The sequence below is a fragment of the Cebidichthys violaceus genome, unplaced genomic scaffold, assembly GCF_023349555.1.
Source record: "Cebidichthys violaceus isolate CVI_PGR_0920_01 unplaced genomic scaffold, fCebVio1.0.p SCAF_8, whole genome shotgun sequence".
Classification (NCBI taxonomy): domain Eukaryota; kingdom Metazoa; phylum Chordata; class Actinopteri; order Perciformes; family Stichaeidae; genus Cebidichthys; species Cebidichthys violaceus.
The window spans coordinates 15,796,476-15,813,020 of record NW_027176964.1 but is presented as its reverse complement, the minus strand read 5'-3'; the positions used below and the strand labels follow the sequence as shown (position 1 = coordinate 15,813,020).

The window sequence follows — 16,545 nt, the reverse complement described above, 5'->3', positions numbered from 1 at the left end:
AAAGCTAAAAAAATAAAATTAAAAAAAAGTATGTCTAAAAGGCTTCTAGTCACTGCCTCGCTACCTAACAGCACAAGTTTGTGTTACCCGTGGTTAAAAAAAAAAAAAAAAAAAAAAAAAGGTGCTGAAGAGCACAACAACAATCTACAAAAGGAACCACAAGGAAACAGAGGTGTGGCTTATGATGAGTGTGAAGACTTCTACAGAAAATGTGAAAAAAATCCCTGCAAGTTTGTGAGTTGTTTTTTTTGTTGAGAAAAGGTGGTTTTTATCGTTAGGGTTGGGTTTATCGATTCAAATCTGCTTAATGATTCCTTTTTCTAATCGAATCCTGAGTAAGAAAAGAAACCAAAGTATCTTGAAAGTAATAAAAAAAAAGAAACACAGTTATTTTCATACGGTTTAGGGTTGCCATGTACAAGTGATACACGACAACGTACTCAGCCATTTGTTTTTGGTTAAAAAACGGGAAAATACATAAATAATCTCTGTTGAGCCGAGTTGAATCGTTTTACATTTCGCTCTCTGAGGCATTAATATTGTTGCATTAGGCAATGTGAGGCAATCAATGAGCACGGCTGCTTTACGGTATCACTAGTTTTACAGTTTTGCATCAATGTGATGAAGTACCTTGAGTTGCCCTGTATTAAATGGAGTGGATTCAAAACAAAAAAAAAAACAGACATTCTTCATCTGGTTATGTGTTCTATAAAAATTGTTTCATTTGATTTAATTTGTCATGATACAGGACATCTAAAATGTTTAATTCTTAAACCATTCTGTAGGAAATGTGTCGTCATATCAGGCAGACTTTTTTTTCTTTTTTTTAGCACGTCTGCATTTTCATGCAGGGATTACATCTCGGCGTCTCGTCTGGAGCACGGCCGCACTTTTGAAAGCGAGCTCCAGTCCGTCGTATTGTAAACATTATACACGTACTGTGATACACGTGTAACCGGCGACGCAAATGCAGCGCATAGGTCCAAACTTAAGTTTTTCAGGAAACGAAAAAAGTGGAATCGAAAAGCACATTTCTTAACAAATCCCCACCTCTTATGGATTCGGAGCATTCTAGATACCCAACCCTAGTTATGTTGATCCGGTGGATAGTGGTCACATGACTCGTCTGTGTTCGACGGAGGGATGAAGCTGCTTCAACCTCGCATCCAGCTCTGTTTGTGTGTGTGTGTGTGTGTGTGTGTGTGTGTGTGTGTGTGTGTGTGTGTGTGTGTTATGTGCATTTCTTTTGAGTAAAACACAGCAATGCTAAATCCTAATCAGTGGATCTGATTGTAGCTGGTTAACTTGAAACCACTTGAGACCTTCTGTGCTCCTGCTAGGAAACCCCCCACCCCCCCACCCACCCAAACCATTCTAATGGTGCATGACTGGGCTGGGAGAGGAGGAGGAGGAGGAGGAGGCGCCCTTGTTGCGGCCCAACATGGAGGGCTGGAAGTCAGGGTGGCGACGGGCATGCTTGATCAGGTGGTCGCTGCGCATGAAGCGCTTGTCGCAGAGCGGGCACAGAAAGCGTTTTTCCCCCGTGTGGGTGCGGGTGTGGCGGGCGAGCTCGTCGGAGCGGGCGAACTTCTTTTCGCAGTCGGGCCAGGTGCAGGGGAAAGGCCTCTCACCTGCAGCACGGAGGCAGAGAAGAGAGGGGAGAGAGCCGTTTACCACCATGAACTTTATCACACCGAACTTTGCATTGGATGTTTTAATCACTTATTCTCATTCTGCACAGCTGTTAAGAACAACACGTGTCGCACCAATGTAGTACATCGATGAACTAGCATCATGACTTCCATTACCTGCAGAATTCTGGAGACATTGATTAATCATTGGGTCTTTAAAATGTCAAAAGACGGTGAAAATGCCTAAAGCACGAGGTGATGTCTTCAAATGGCTGATTTTGTCATTCATACTGAAATTAGGGAAAGATTGCAAATCATTTTAATTAAAGAATTGTAATAATCGATTATCAAACTAATACGCGATTCATTTTCTACACAAATGAATGTATCAATTGTGCATTTATTGTATTATTTAATCTTTAATAGATCACATCTTATATAATTACTTATTTTTGCATTTTAATAACATGATCTCAGGCATTGTGCAAGCACTTTATAGTCTCTGTATTGTTGTATTTTGCTCCTTCAAGATCTAATAATCGCCTGCTTTTTGAATTACCATGTGGCAGAATAGATTTGTTTACTATGTTCTAATTAAACAAATGTAAAATATCAGTAAGAAATGTTTGACTACATCCCCGGAGCAGAAATTAAGTTTCACCTGAGCACATTTAATAGCAATTAGTCTCACAAATCTACCGCCTGCATTACTTTTTATGAAATGTGGTGTGTAGACAAATAATCTCCACATTGTTAAATACGTGACAGAACATATCTGGGCTATGGATTCTCCAGATTAGTCTTGCTAAGCTACTACTAGCCTTAATCTCCTGCAGGCAACACGAGCAAAAACCCAGGGATAAGCGAGTAGGATGCTCGGTGCCATTTTCAAGATCACAAAGCCAGGCCACGTTGTTGTTGCAGAGTTCTTTGTGGGCGTTCCCTCCACAGTTTCTCTGAGCCGTTTCCTGTCCTTAATCCGTTTGCGCCTGCTCACTGACCCCTGAACACACCGATTTATTTGAGCGAAAATGCACATGGACGCTTCAGCTCAGCTGTTGAGAGCTCCCGTTTTTCCATATTCTGACAGGTGTATCTACTCCCAACCCACGATCGAGCTCTTGCATCGCGGCAACGCACGGTGGGAAAGTGAGGTGCAACACTTTCCTCAGGAAAAAAAAAAACATACAAAAAAAAAAAAAGAGAGAAAGAAATGAAAACGTGTTCATTCACAACATCGAGGGGTGACGCATCCATTATCGGACGCACCCTCTGCAGCTCTCCCTCCAACGTTTTATCAATAATGTACACATCGCAGAGAATTAAAATCGATTTAAACTCGTTAGCAGACGCCAGGAAAAGGAGTTGATGGCCCAGAGGGGAGGGGACGGGGAAGAGAGAAACAACTTCACAGTCAAAACATCGAGCACTTGCTGCTTCTGCTGCCGTCAACAGGACCAACTTTGCCCGACAATAAACTCTCTGCTCTCGACGTTAAGGTTTCGTCTTACGTTCATTTCATATGCAAATGCGGGCGGGAGGAAGACCATCGTCACCGAATTTAACGTCCAGCCCAGTTCTTTTGTTAGTTTACTTCTTTGTCAGAGTCTCTTGAGGGGAGAGTTTTTCTTGTCTTTCCCTCTTTGTTTGGCCACGTTATTGGACCAAGCGGGGGGTAAATGGGGAAACATTTTTTTCCACCACACCACTATTAGCTAATTCTAAGAAACCACACACAAAAGAGCACAACATGTCCCATATTTCCCCATGATTAGTCCCGTAATAACCATATGGGCTTGCGTGTCACCGACACAGCAGAATTCGGGGACCATGTTTATATATTTGGGGGTTAGCTAAGCAGCTACGCAGCATGTGAACCGCTGATGCAACCAAACTGTTATTGTGTCTCTCCATACCTGTGTGTGTCCGGATGTGTGCCTTCAGGTGCGACGATTTCCCGTAAACTCTGTCGCATCCGTCAAAAGTGCACTGGTGTCGCTTCACCGGGGACCGCGGGGCCCCCACGCCTCCTCCTCCTCCCCCCCTAAGCTGTCCGGGGACAGGGGTGGCAGAGGGGGTCATGGTAGGGGTGGTGGGGTCGGACAACGTGGTGTAACCGCTCTCCCCACCACACGAGGAGTTGCTGCTCTCCGAGTAGGCCGACATGGGGCGGAACTTGCCGTGTAGGTCGGTGAGGATACCGGCCACCGCCATCATGTTGGCCCCCTCCAGCCTCAGCGCCTCCCGCACTTCCCTGTCCTCGCACGACACTTCGGGCTCCCCGGGGAGCAGGCCCACCGTGGTCGGCAGACTGGCGGGGGCGACCGGGGTGGGTCTGTGCAGGACGGGACCGCTGGATATCGACACGAGACACTCGGCAGCAAAATAATCAGACGAAGCAGTCAACGACATTGTTATCTGCTTTGTTTGGGAGGCTTTATCTTTAAAAAAAAAAAAAATAAACGAAAAAGATTCCGCCAGAAGGGGCTAACGGTAGTCTAAGCCTGACCTCGTTTTCATCAAACTCGACGAACCAACCGTTTCCAGCTGAGCCTCGTTACAGCCATACAGAGTATCGGTAGTTTATAAAAAAGACTAAGTTTATCAAAAAAAAAGATACAAACGAGAATAATAATGTGCTAAAACCGTGCCAATGCCTCCGGGCCAACACGCGTGTCCCTCACCGTCTGACGGTTCATTGTGTCTGAGCCTCGGAGAAGCCGGTCAAACCTACGCCCCCTGGTCCGGACTGGAGATGCGTTCAAGACCTGTCAGATAAAGCAGGATAGAGGTGTTGATGAGATTACACTTCTATAAATGACGCACTGGGAGGGCGATTTTATTCTTTCACTACAATTGCTCCAGTAGCTATTTGATTTATACATTTACATCTATGTCATATAAAAAATCACAAATCCCAACATTAAACTCAAACGGTGAATGTAGCATCTAGTTGTGTTCTAGTTGCGTACTTTTATATATTACCTCTAAAATACGTGTATAATTGTTTTAGTTCAAGCATAATACATACTATTTTGGCATACTTACTGTAACTTATTGTTCTACTATTTCACGACCTACAAGTTGAGGGGTGAACGCTCGTTAGCAGTATTTTAAGCGCAAACACTACAAATTCCATTTTTGTAAGGTTTTTGAACGCAGCGTCAACCAGCAGCACGCAGTGACTGACGTCGCAGATCGGGCGTGGACCGTGGCGGCGGGTGCATCCTGGAAAGTAGGTGGTAGGCAGCTTGGGTAATGATGGGGGAAGGAGATGGGGTTAGCAGGGGAGGCGTGATGAGCTGTTTAGTTTGAGGCCAACTACGTGGCTGAGCGGCGCATGGCTTTTTTAATTCATATTGCTGGCAAATAAAGTCATACGAAGAGCCTTTATAGTCCCTAAATATCTACTTTCAAAAGTTTTTTTTAGCACAAGACACACAGACGAGCTCGTAGCCTACCTCTCTCCACTAGTTTGCTTTGTCTTCAGAGAAGTTGGTGGTGTGGTGTATTGATATAGACAGTGTGTGTGTATGTGTATAGGAGTGTGTATCTGCAAATACTCTCCAATCTATCTATACAACTTTTTGTTTTGAAGTGCTATTCTACTGTTCTGCATAAGGTGTTGTTGTTATTTTGTCCTAGTCTATCCCTGCAGATAACTATGTCATTATAATGCTGGCCTGCCAGCGTTCAAACTGTTTAACTTCCCTGCAATAAACTGAATTTCTCTCTTTCACATGTGGCTCATGTCGTATGTATGTCCAGGTTAATGGGAGGAATAAGAAAACTTTATTTTTTGTGTGTGTGTGTGAGGCCCAGTACCGTGTCGAGTGATTGGCTCAGAGAGTTTTTGTTGCCCCAGCTTGGAAGGTATTTCCTGATTGGTCGCTGTGAGCACCATGGGTCACTGAGGGAGCCCACGTACAAGTGTGGTCTTTCAGTGGCTGTGAACAGTGCTCGGTTTTCATCTCGCTTACATGTGGAGGCGTAGATGCAGCCAGACCTGCCGTGACTTAGGGTTGCTATGGCTATGTCCTTGTTACTGCTCATCTGTCTTAATGTTACGCTCATTTTTCTCCTGCTACATGGTGAGTTTTATGGCTTTTATTGTTTTTTCTTGTATGCTTTTTTTTTTTTATTCCTGGTGTGCAATTTAATTGTCCATTGAATTTAGAGTTGACTAGAGTCAAGATGGAATTCCTTTGATTTTTGAGTCTATATTTATAGCAGGCATTGTTTGAGAAAAGTTGGTATTTTTTGTCATTACATCTGAGATCTTTTTTTACCTGATATTCTGTGCAGAAGTTGATGGATTTCAGACCGAACCAAATCTCTGTGACTCAAGTTGTGCTGGTGAGAATCCAGTTTGCGCTTATGTTGAATATGATGCATGTTCACGACAAATACTTAAATAACGTGTTTTTTTCCATTCAAGACAATTCATGGTTATTGTTTCTTGTCTGTAGGGTTTCCCACCCTTCCTACCCTGTCCTATCAGAGAGGGGTGAGGTATACTTACAGATATAGCACGACAATTACCACAACCCTTCATGGCTCCAATGCCGGCAGGAATGGACTGGCTTTGGACTGTGTGGTCGATATTGACGTGGTTTCAAAGTGTCACCTAATGATGCAGGTCAGCTTTAATCAAGGATTTATTTATTTTTTTAAAGAAAAAAACAAAGTAGGCTACTGCAAAAAGTCAATGATCTATGCACATGCTTGTCCAACAGATTAGGAATCCACAGATTAAGCGTCTTTCCCCTCAAAAAGAACATTCTGTGCAACGTTTAAAGAGCTTGAGGTATTATTCTTTTGATTTCACACAATTTTCATCTGTTTTTATAAAGTCTAGTGAATGAATGAATGTTGTTCTACATGCATGTGGTTCTGTCTTTTCTCGGCCTGCAGTCCAGATCATTTTGGAATGCTACAACTGTGTTTTTCCTCTGAATGTGATACTCTCTGTTCAGACGCTCCACTTGTCTGTAGTTCTCGGGTCTCGGGGGGGGCTCATCTGGTGTTTTTGTTTCCCAGGGAGTCACTGGAGAGAAAGCGCCTCAAGTTCTCCCTCCAGGAGGGAAAGGTCACGGCCCTCTGTCTCCAGGAGGGGGAGCAGGTGTGGGCCCTCAACATTAAAAGAGCTCTACTGAGCATGCTCCAGACCTCCCGCATGGCCTCCAAACAGCAATTGGAAAAGGAGGTGAGGGTTAATGAGGGCTATGCTCTATCTTATACATGCCCAATTTGCTAAATATATACACACACACACACACACACACACCGGCTCTTAAGTCTTCATCGAGATTTCAAAATAAAACGACTACTTCTTCTAGTCTGACAAATACCACCTCTACTCCTACTACAAACAATAACCGCCATTAACACCATCTTGCCTTAATATAGTGCGTTCACACGGGGATTATCTGACTTTTTGTTAACCGCCTCTTTCTCAGACCGATGTGTACGGAACATGCACCAGCAGGTACGAAAGGAGAGAACCTGTGCTGCTGAAGAGCAGATCTCTAGAACAGTGCCATCAGTCCAGGCTGGCAAACTTCTGGCCCCATTCAGTGTCTTTAACTGAAGATACGGTGAGTTTGCCCCTCTTCTGTGTTTGTTAAAAATGTGGCTACCGCTGTGGACACAGAGTTTACGTTCTATTCAATAAATAGAACGTAAACTCTGAGAGCTGAGAGCAAGAGAAGTGGAAGTTGAAAGTGGGCAATGACGTCGGTTGTCACTTTTCTGCACCACAGAATAAGAGGATGTCGTTTTTCAGCCAAACATTTGAGTCACATCAGTCATTCGGCTCAACAGTTGGTTTCGATTCATGCTTTTTGTGATGGGAGGTTTGTTGTCTTTTTTTGCTAGTCGGTGCAGTCAGAGCTGCACTGCGTTCAGAGGCATGGACCTACAGTGATGGAGGAGGTCAACTGTACTGAAGCCGTTTCAATGGCGACGTGGTCCAGGGCTGCAGGGCTGGTGAAGACCCAAACGGTGTCTACCTTGCTCCTGCTCAGAGCCCAACCGGGCACTCCTTCTGGAGCAGGTCAGGAGTAGTACCAACACCTTAGCAAACTGTGCGGTTTTACAGACAATGGACCCTGATGCTCGTTCTCCTCAATGCTCGTGCAGATTCCTTCCGTCTCGGCGTGCTCACTGACCTGCAGTTTGAGGATGAGGGGCCTGCTAGGCCAGGAAAAGCCAGAGCATCAACACCTCAGCAAGCCAGTCAAACTGTCAGGATGTTATGTAGCCTCACCTCAGACCCACAACTGGTAGGACTCAACAGGTTGCAGTCATCTTTAAACTGTATTTTTTTGTAAAGAACACATTCATATTAATCCCTTATAAGTAGATGTACTCTACCAGACCACTGTTGGCTTGTTTGTGTTTGTATTTGGGGCTTGACTTCCCCTTGGGCTTTGCTGTGTATCATTTTAACGTGTCTCATACACAGGAGGCCAATCAAATCCAATCTGGCAACCTTCATTGTAGCCTATTTACATGGGATGTGTTTAAAAGAGGCCATCAGAGGCCACACACTCTGTGATTTATTACTGTGGTAGGATCAGGTGATTGATGTGTTGAAAAAGTGTGTTCACAAAAAAGGAATAGTGTAAATTTCCCTTGTTTATGATGCATATAACGTAAGTCCTTGTATGTGTTTGGATTTTCTCCCAAGGTGTCACAAAAGTTCCTTCAACTGGCTTTCCAGCTGCGAGATCTGACTCTTTCTCAACTCCAGACACTTTGGCAAGAAGCGTCTTTCAAGTGTCGCAATGACTGGTCAGTATCTCCCCAGAGTTTTTTATAACGGAGCATCTTATGTCTAGTCCTCCAGGTTTTCATAAATGTCTCTACGTACTGGTTACAAATTGGATTAAAGCCGATATAGGACTCTTGTTTATGGGTTACAGTGTTAAAATGCTCAGCCTTTGGCCCAGTCAACAAGTACAGAAGGAACAGTCTGTGTGGGACAGTAGCCAACCTGATCAGAAACTACTGTGAAACACAGATGACGTACAGTAGAGTGTCCCCTCCTAAGTCCTTAGCATCGCAGCATATCGCAAATACACCTTTATCGTAGAGGATGTTCTGACTTCTTGTTAAACACAGGTGTAACTGATAACAACATTAACAATGACCTCCTTTTCTGTGAGGCGTGGCAGTACCTCATGTTGTGTACTATTGCGCATTGCATGACTCACTGGCCTCAACTGAATGAGATCGAGTTTAAAGAACCACCTCGCGTCAATCGGAAGCTACAGCTAGCAGTCGGTTAGCGTGGCATAAAGACTGGAATCAGCTCATCGTTTATAACACCACATTGTAATGTAGAACAGCGGTTACACAGCAGAGGTTCACATTGATGCTGATTTAACTGCTTGGACAGGCAGCCTTTGTTGGATGCTTTACCGGCCTGTGGATCTGAAAACTGCATCGTACTGCTGACCGACCTCATGAGGAACAAAGAGCTGGAGGAGGAGCAGACTCACGCTTTTCTCACCGCCATAGCCCTCATCCCTCATCCATCGCCACAGATCATCGACTCCGTCAATGTAGGAAAGATCTATGTGACATTAACGATGACCTAAACCTGTCGTCAACGCCGCTCTCTGTATTCACTCCTGATTTATAAGTCAAATTGACGCCAGAGATATAGAAATGCAAGTAGCATCTCCATCCATCTCTACAAGTAAACATCCTCATCTTGTTAAGGCCTAGAGGCTGAGCGCATACTGTGTCTCTGCTGCCTGTGTTAGGCCTTGCTGGAGGTCCCTGAGGTGCGGTCCAAGGCGCTGTTAGCTGGATCATCTCTGGTCCATCAACTGTGCCGAAGGTCTCAAGGCTCCTGTAGTGAACTTCCTCAGGTACAGTCATTCGTAGAGACGCTGGAGGAAACCCTGAAGGACGGCTGCGAGGGAGAACAACCCGCTCGATTTAAGGTGCTTTTATTTTCAGACCGAGACACATTCAAAGCTGTGACTAAAACCGGTGCTTTGAACAATTTTACATAAACTAATATGCATATATTTTGTCAAACCGACAGCTTCTGTATGCGCTGAAATCAGTGGGAAACACCGGTCTGTCTGCGCCGACCTTCATTCCACTGCTTAAGTGCTTCATGCTCGGCCACTCAACTGCACTGGAGCTGAGACTCGCTGCCGTCCAAGCTTTCAGACGCTTTCCCTGCTCAGCTGATGTGAGTTGATTCTGAAACTAATTCTTAAATGGCCGTATGAGAAAAAAAAAAAAACCTCACTTTTTCAGTGCATGTGCGCATGCATTTTGGTATCTGTAATGACTACCAACCCACAAACCGTTAAATAAGACAACCCTTTTTGTGGGCTGCCTAAATCAGAAAACTTGTGATCTGAGCGGTATTTGCTTCCCCTTCCTATGTCACATGCAAGCTCATCAGAATATACAGCCCCCCCCCCCCCATTTCCACAGCTTGAGGTGCACCATGTTATTCTTGCATGCCAATCAGAGCAGACTGGGCCTTTTTTTTTCTTTTCGGTAGACGTCTTAAAGAGACAGACGCTAAAAACGAAGCGTTTCAGAGGGTGAATGCAGGTATATTAAGACGGACAGTATGAGAAGTATAATGTGTTTATTTGACAGTAAAGCTGTGAAACATGTTCCGCTAGAAACCCAAAATACAAGTATGAAGCTGGAATTAGCATTTTATGTCCACTTTAAGACAATAGTGTAATGATCATTTGCAACAGTGACATCAAGATATTTCTTTTACACTTTCTTTCACATATTTTTTTGTTTGAATTTGTGGAAAAGAAATTAGCTCACTTCCAGCTCACTCTACATAATAAAGTAATTTGTCAAGGTAGGGATCCTGGACCTTTTAATTGATTATAAGCCAATGTTCACTTTTAAGGGGAGGTTTGTCACTCAAATGTAGATATGATAAGTCTTCATATCACCGAGGCTGACTTTCTAATTGATTCATGACGAGTTGAGGTGAAGAGGTGAAGAGGTGATCGGCAGTCTAACATCAGTGACTGACAGCATGTTCCTTTCTTCAGAGATCTGTGCTGTTGCAGCTGTACCGGTCCTCCCGGGAGGACCCCGAGGTCAGAATCGCTGCATACCAGCAGCTCATGCGCTGCTCCGATCAGAACGTGTTTGAAGTGGTGAAGATGACGCTGAAGAACGAAACATCCAGCCAAGGTCTGATTTAAACCACTGTAGTTTGTAGAGGGGATGCTCATAGCAGCTTCTCCCACGTAACATCTTTAGCAAATGATACTGTTGATGAACTAAGTCCACCGCTTCTCATCATCATATTTCTGCTTCATTGTCAAACAGGTGAAATATTCTTTGTCGCAGCCACTTTAACACATATTTTCTGTTGTTTATGTTCTAAGAATTGACTTCAAATTGGCCGCATTTGTTTCTTTATACAAAGTTGATGATCCATGGTGTTTGTATAAACCAATTTAAATCTTCAATGTTTGTCCTAAAAGTTAAACAATTTATTTGTACCATATTTGTGTATCTATTAAAAGCATTTGCTCCAGTAAATTACAACAATTATTACGTAAATAACAGAGAGATAGTTCTCGAAACAGCATTCATGGCAAAAAAAGAATTAAATACATAATAGAGAACAACTTATATAGACGTTAGGTTGCCAATCTCACAAAGCACAATTAGAGTGGGGTGTGCCCCAGGGGTCCATTCTTGGGTTGCTTATTTTACTCATTTACATAAATTATTGATCAAATTTGTTCAACAAGGTTTCTCCCGTAGTGTTTGATTATGACACAGCATCTATTTTTCACTTATTGATTAAAGAAGCTGACTTTGCAAAAAGGCTCAAAGCTGACAAAATCAAACTTCAGAACTGTCAGTGCCAAAAAGACATGTTGTTAAAAGGCCTAATGTCCAATCGGCTAAAAATAATAATCATTGACGAGAGCTTGAGCTTGACATTGATGTGTGTAAAAAAACATCCTTATCCTCTTTGACGTTCATGAGCCTTTCCTCTCCTGCTTCTCTAGTGGGATCATATGTGTGGAGTCACCTGACTAATGTCCTGAGGAGCGAGGACCCCGTGAAGCAGGCCCTAATCGAGTCACTGCCTGACGACATTATCAGCAGAGACTTTGAAGCTGAGTTTTTGAAATACTCCTCCTATTCAGACTACACGGTTTCATCAGGTAATGGCGGCTTCACTTCAGCTTCATACAAAGCAAAATTGCAATCAGGATTAATGTCTGACTTTTTTTCTGCTTCTTTGTTTGTTTCAGGCATGGGAATTACAAACGTGGAAACATCTTTGGTTTTCTCTCCCAAATCGTTTCTACCAAGATCTGCCACTGCGAGCCTGACTCTATATTTTCACGGCAGAGCCCACAACCTTCTGGAAGTGAGTTTGGTATCCATTTGATTCCTATATTAGTATGTCGAATATGTATATTAGAATCTTACAAAATGATGTTGAATGCATGCATTTTGTTTCCCGACTAAGGTGGACCTTCACGTTGAAAATGCTGAACCCCTTCTGAAGAATGTTTTCGGTCACCAAAGCTTTGACTCCGATGGAGAGTCTGTGGCTCAAAGTCGAAAGACGCAGCCTAAAGAGACTAAGAGGACAAGAAGGAAAACAGATGATGACCATGGAGCAGAAAAAGAAAAGTGTTTATCTGGCACCAACGGTTATCTGAGCCGGGCCAGGGCCATGGTGAGGTCACCGAGATATCTGTAAAACAACCATCTCTACTGCGGATGGGGAGGAGCAGTGTGAAGCAGATTACGTTGCGTTTTAGATTTTTGACTTTTAGTCAATGCTGCTGTCTTGACAGTGCATTCAAAAAAATGCAGTGTTTTTGTATCAAGTCCAAAACCCCAAAAATATTCAGTTTACAATAACTGAAATACAGGGTAAAGCAGCTAATTCTTACATTTGCAATTGTCATTTTTGCCTTAGAATTCAATAGATTCAGGTACATGATAACCAGCATTTTAAGCAACAAAGAGTGAAGAGAGCAAAGACGACGACAGAGTACCCTGAATATAGATAACAAGAAAGACAATTGCTAAGATAAAGGATTAAGAATTACAATACAAGGGCGGTTTTTATTTCAAATTATTCAATTTATAGAGAGGAGTAAAACATTTTTTTTTACACTTTTAATACCTTTTTAATTGAAAAAAAAGCAATAGCTGAAGTTTTGATACTTTCACCAGACGATAAGGATAATGTAAAAGGATCATAAGGAAGATTGTGAATGCCCCAGCACATTTACACTTGTACCAAATTCCCCTAATTACTCACAAACATGTATATCGATAAACTTTTAAGGATACACATGGGAAAATAGCAACATTATCGAGTTGAAGGGACATTTCTATACCTTCAAATGTCTTGTTTTGTAAAGTTTTGCATTGAGTGAAGGTACATTTCATTAACAGCATGTTTTGGCTTTGTCTTTTGCAGTTGTTTGGGAGGAGGAGAACAGAGGAGAACAGGCCCAAGTGTCGGGTCGGTGTGAAGGTTTTTGGCAACGAGCTCAGCGTGTTTACATGTGAAGATCTCTACAATCAGATTGACCAGCTGTCGCTGAGCGTGGCAGGCCTGGCTGTCAAACTGCTCAAGGTATGTTTGAGGTCGATTGTTCTTACAGTCGCTGGTTTCTTCTTCTTCTTCTTCTTCTTCTTCTTCTTCTTCTTCTGTTTACCCTCCCTCTCATTTTCATTCTCGCTGCTTTTTTTTTTTTTCACTCTCAATCTACCTTCCTTCCTCTTTGTCCTCCAGGGTCAGGAGGTTCAGCTGAACCACAGGGCCGTGCTGATGACAGACGAACTGGTTTTACCGTCTCTGTCTGGTTTGCCCGTCAAACTGAGCATCAACACGACCTCCCTCCTGTCGCTGCGTCTGAAGGGCAACATCAACTACAGGGATACGTCTCACTTCTCCCTGACTGGATACATCAAACCCAAGTGCTTCCATATTAACACCTGTAAAAGGGCTACAACCCTAACCTTCGGTTTCAAACTGCACCCTTCGCTGGAGTGTAACTGCTGTCTTTATTCTCAGTGCCCATGTGGGGCTGTCTGCCATGATGGGGGTTGACGGTGCTTTGGGTCAAGCTGCAGTGGACTGGGTCTCTGAGCTGAGGAGCTCCACCAGTCTGGATGGCAGCATTCAGCTGCAGGAGGGGCGGGATGTCAGGGTGACACTTAACACGCCGGAGGACGTCATGGACATCATGTCTCTAAGGTCAGTGAGGGCATTTATTACAAGGATTAAGAGGAATTAGATGTATTAGATGTATTATGTAGGAGAAAAACGTACAAAAAAATTATAAATGGAGAAGGTTGGACGTTTTATCCTCAAAGACGTTTTGAGAATGATGGTTTTCTTAAGAACGTGTGTTTTTTCTGTGTTCACCAGCTCCAGAGTGTTTCAGATCAGTGGAGACCACCGAGAAGAGATAAAGGGGCCAAAGAGTCAAGTTCAGAAGACCACCTGCACACCAAAGACACGTAAGTCCTCAAACACTGTGCGTATGGCATCATACATCTATTGAATTTTTAAAAATACCACAGCACATTGCCTATTATTGTGTGTGTGTGTGTGTGTGTGTGTGTGTGTGTGTGTGTGTGTGTGTGTGCATTCTGGCTGGATTTTAAAAGTGTGATTCAGGAAGTCATTTTTGTCTGTTTTATGCATCAGAACATTTATCTAAAAAAGTGAAAGTTGGCCATAATTGTTTGACTGATCAGCTGACTTCCTGCAATGGTCACATGATAGTAGTGCAGTTCTTTACCAATCCCTGATGTCTTGTTTCCTCGCAGTGTCCAAGATGGTTGGCTGGCAGCTGTGCTCCAATGCCTCCTACCCATTACCTGCCACAGGTGTTTCCCTTCCTGCTCCAGGACCGGTCCACCTCTCCCTCAGGCTGCTGAAGCTGGACAGAGGCCTCCATTACTATCTGCTGGAGGCTGCCTACTCATTGCTCCCTCAGGTGCAAAGATCCACAGATTGAGTTTCATCTTTGAGATGATTTTGTTCTCTTATTGTGAGATCTCTTTATCTACTCTCACAGGGACTAATGCTCAAAGCTCATGTTTCAGAGGGGCACCTGGCTCCCCAGAGAGGCCTCCATCCACCTCCTTCTGGCCACACCTCAGTCCTCCATCTCCAGGGACATGTCTGTGGACCTCACCTTCAACCCTCACAGAATGCTGCTGAGGATCACCCATCCGCTGAAAATCATCCAAATACAAGGTTGGTCACAGAGGAACACCATAACAAAAGCTCTCCGTCAGGGTTCAGTGCTGATACCGTGTTGTTTTCTCAGGGCAACTTGAACAGGAGAGGAACATAAGGTCAGGAAAGCTGGAGCTGTTGATTGATGGGTTTCATTATTACGTCATGGTAGGTATTTAGTTTTACTACAACAGGATTTTTCTGTAGGATAGATTTGAACCTGAAATGATTTCCCAGTGATAAAAGATGTTAACGATTGTGTCATCTTCAGGGTTTGGTCGACACTCAGACCCTCCTGTCAGAGCAGAGAACGCGCTATCATCTTGAAGCCAAAATGGCCGCTGATGGACATCCCATGATCCTCTCTGCTAATGTTACTCGAGGACTGGGCAGGAAGACCAGGTTCTCTGCCACAGTGAAGAACGTGTTCAGAGAAACGGCATCGCTGTCAGGTATCCAACTGACGCGACCAAACAGTACACATGTATTATCTCTCACGAGTTTTATATTAAACATTTAGCATTTTTACAAAGTCATTTTGCTACGTTCAGTGGCCCTGGAGCAAAGGCGAGACGGCAGCGTTAGGCAGTACTCTGTGGAGGCCGAGCTCCTGCTACCCGATGTGGTCGGCACCAGGATGCTGGGACTGATGGAGCGGAAGGGCTCACTGTGGAGCTCTGCGCTCAGGCTCAAATATGGTCTGGGAGGTGAGTGACTAAAAAACACATATATATATACATGGTAAAGTTTTGAAAGTTTCAGCTGCCGCTCATAGGAGTATTACAAATATGTCATCAGCATTAGTTGGTCCTGACCGTTGACCCCTATACAGGTGATGCCAGGCACCTGCGTCAGGAGTGCTACACGTCTCAGAGGCTGAAGAGCGAGAGGGACTCAAACCTCACCTACGTCATTAGAGCAGATCATGAGTTCTACTGCTCCAACACGGCTCCTGTCAACCACAAGGTACCTGGAGACACGTTAACATTATCTTAACGTAGAACCTTTTGTGTGGTTCCGTCTTCCATGCATGCTGGCGCTGCTGGTTTCCAGCTTCTGAGACTGATTCATTCATCAAACAAGTAACTGAGCAGCTTTTATGTGCGTCCGCAGATCCACCTGAGGCATGAGGAAAGCCGCGACCACATCAAATCCTCCCTGGACATGAGCTACGGCAAACACTGGGATGAGATCAACAACAAGCGCACAATTCTCCTGAGCCAGTCCTTCAAAAACCAATCCACACAAAATCACACCAGCTACACACTAGAGGTAAACAGACCTCTGTGACGGCTCAAAAACACAAATATACCTTTATGAATGCATTGCCTGCTGTGGCATAATCCTTTTCTAAGCATCGAATGTATATTTTCTTTGTCCAAAATAATATATTCCATCTCATGATATTCTAGTTCAGTCTCCAGGTGCCAGAGAAAAATGTAAATTACAGGACTCAGCTTCTGCACTCTCACCTGAGACAGTTCGGGTCTGAGAGCAGCACTCACTTAAAAATCAACTACAACAACGTGACGCCACTGGTGGCTGGATTACACTGGAAAAGCCCTCCCAAAGACGCCCCGCAGAAAAAATGGGAAGGTAAAACGGCTCGTATCAAAATTATTTTTAGAGTCTGTAACGGCAGCGAGGCAGAACTCGGCATCAACGTCT

The 16,545-nt window shown here is 43.9% G+C and overlaps 2 protein-coding genes across 2 annotated transcripts in view; one reads left to right on the top strand and one right to left on the bottom strand.

Annotated features, from left to right (window-relative positions):
• Window positions 1-1,374: 1,374 nt before the first annotated feature.
• Window positions 1,375-4,305, bottom strand: zgc:153115 (uncharacterized protein LOC768186 homolog). The gene is made up of 2 exons (XM_068701492.1): window positions 3,548-4,305; window positions 1,375-1,631 (listed from the first exon to the last, which is right to left on the bottom strand). Exons 1-2 carry the CDS (start codon window positions 4,041-4,043, stop codon window positions 1,375-1,377), a joined length of 753 nt encoding a protein of 250 aa, XP_068557593.1. The 5' UTR covers window positions 4,044-4,305.
• Window positions 4,306-5,658: 1,353 nt separating this feature from the next.
• The window catches only part of LOC137892618 (uncharacterized), a 30,535-nt gene continuing 19,648 nt past the window's right edge, over window positions 5,659-16,545 (top strand). The window contains exons 1-26 of the mRNA XM_068737898.1: window positions 5,659-5,722; window positions 6,101-6,270; window positions 6,368-6,438; window positions 6,672-6,837; window positions 7,091-7,228; window positions 7,509-7,592; window positions 8,323-8,426; window positions 9,034-9,199; window positions 9,404-9,586; window positions 9,691-9,843; window positions 10,685-10,829; window positions 11,663-11,821; window positions 11,912-12,030; window positions 12,133-12,345; window positions 13,102-13,260; window positions 13,420-13,604; window positions 13,702-13,884; window positions 14,059-14,150; window positions 14,463-14,632; window positions 14,742-14,895; window positions 14,969-15,045; window positions 15,149-15,329; window positions 15,429-15,584; window positions 15,710-15,843; window positions 15,991-16,149; window positions 16,290-16,473. Coding sequence (XP_068593999.1) covers window positions 5,659-5,722; window positions 6,101-6,270; window positions 6,368-6,438; window positions 6,672-6,837; window positions 7,091-7,228; window positions 7,509-7,592; window positions 8,323-8,426; window positions 9,034-9,199; window positions 9,404-9,586; window positions 9,691-9,843; window positions 10,685-10,829; window positions 11,663-11,821; window positions 11,912-12,030; window positions 12,133-12,345; window positions 13,102-13,260; window positions 13,420-13,604; window positions 13,702-13,884; window positions 14,059-14,150; window positions 14,463-14,632; window positions 14,742-14,895; window positions 14,969-15,045; window positions 15,149-15,329; window positions 15,429-15,584; window positions 15,710-15,843; window positions 15,991-16,149; window positions 16,290-16,473 — 3,769 coding nt within the window. The remainder of the gene's footprint in view (window positions 5,723-6,100; window positions 6,271-6,367; window positions 6,439-6,671; window positions 6,838-7,090; window positions 7,229-7,508; window positions 7,593-8,322; window positions 8,427-9,033; window positions 9,200-9,403; window positions 9,587-9,690; window positions 9,844-10,684; window positions 10,830-11,662; window positions 11,822-11,911; window positions 12,031-12,132; window positions 12,346-13,101; window positions 13,261-13,419; window positions 13,605-13,701; window positions 13,885-14,058; window positions 14,151-14,462; window positions 14,633-14,741; window positions 14,896-14,968; window positions 15,046-15,148; window positions 15,330-15,428; window positions 15,585-15,709; window positions 15,844-15,990; window positions 16,150-16,289; window positions 16,474-16,545) is intronic.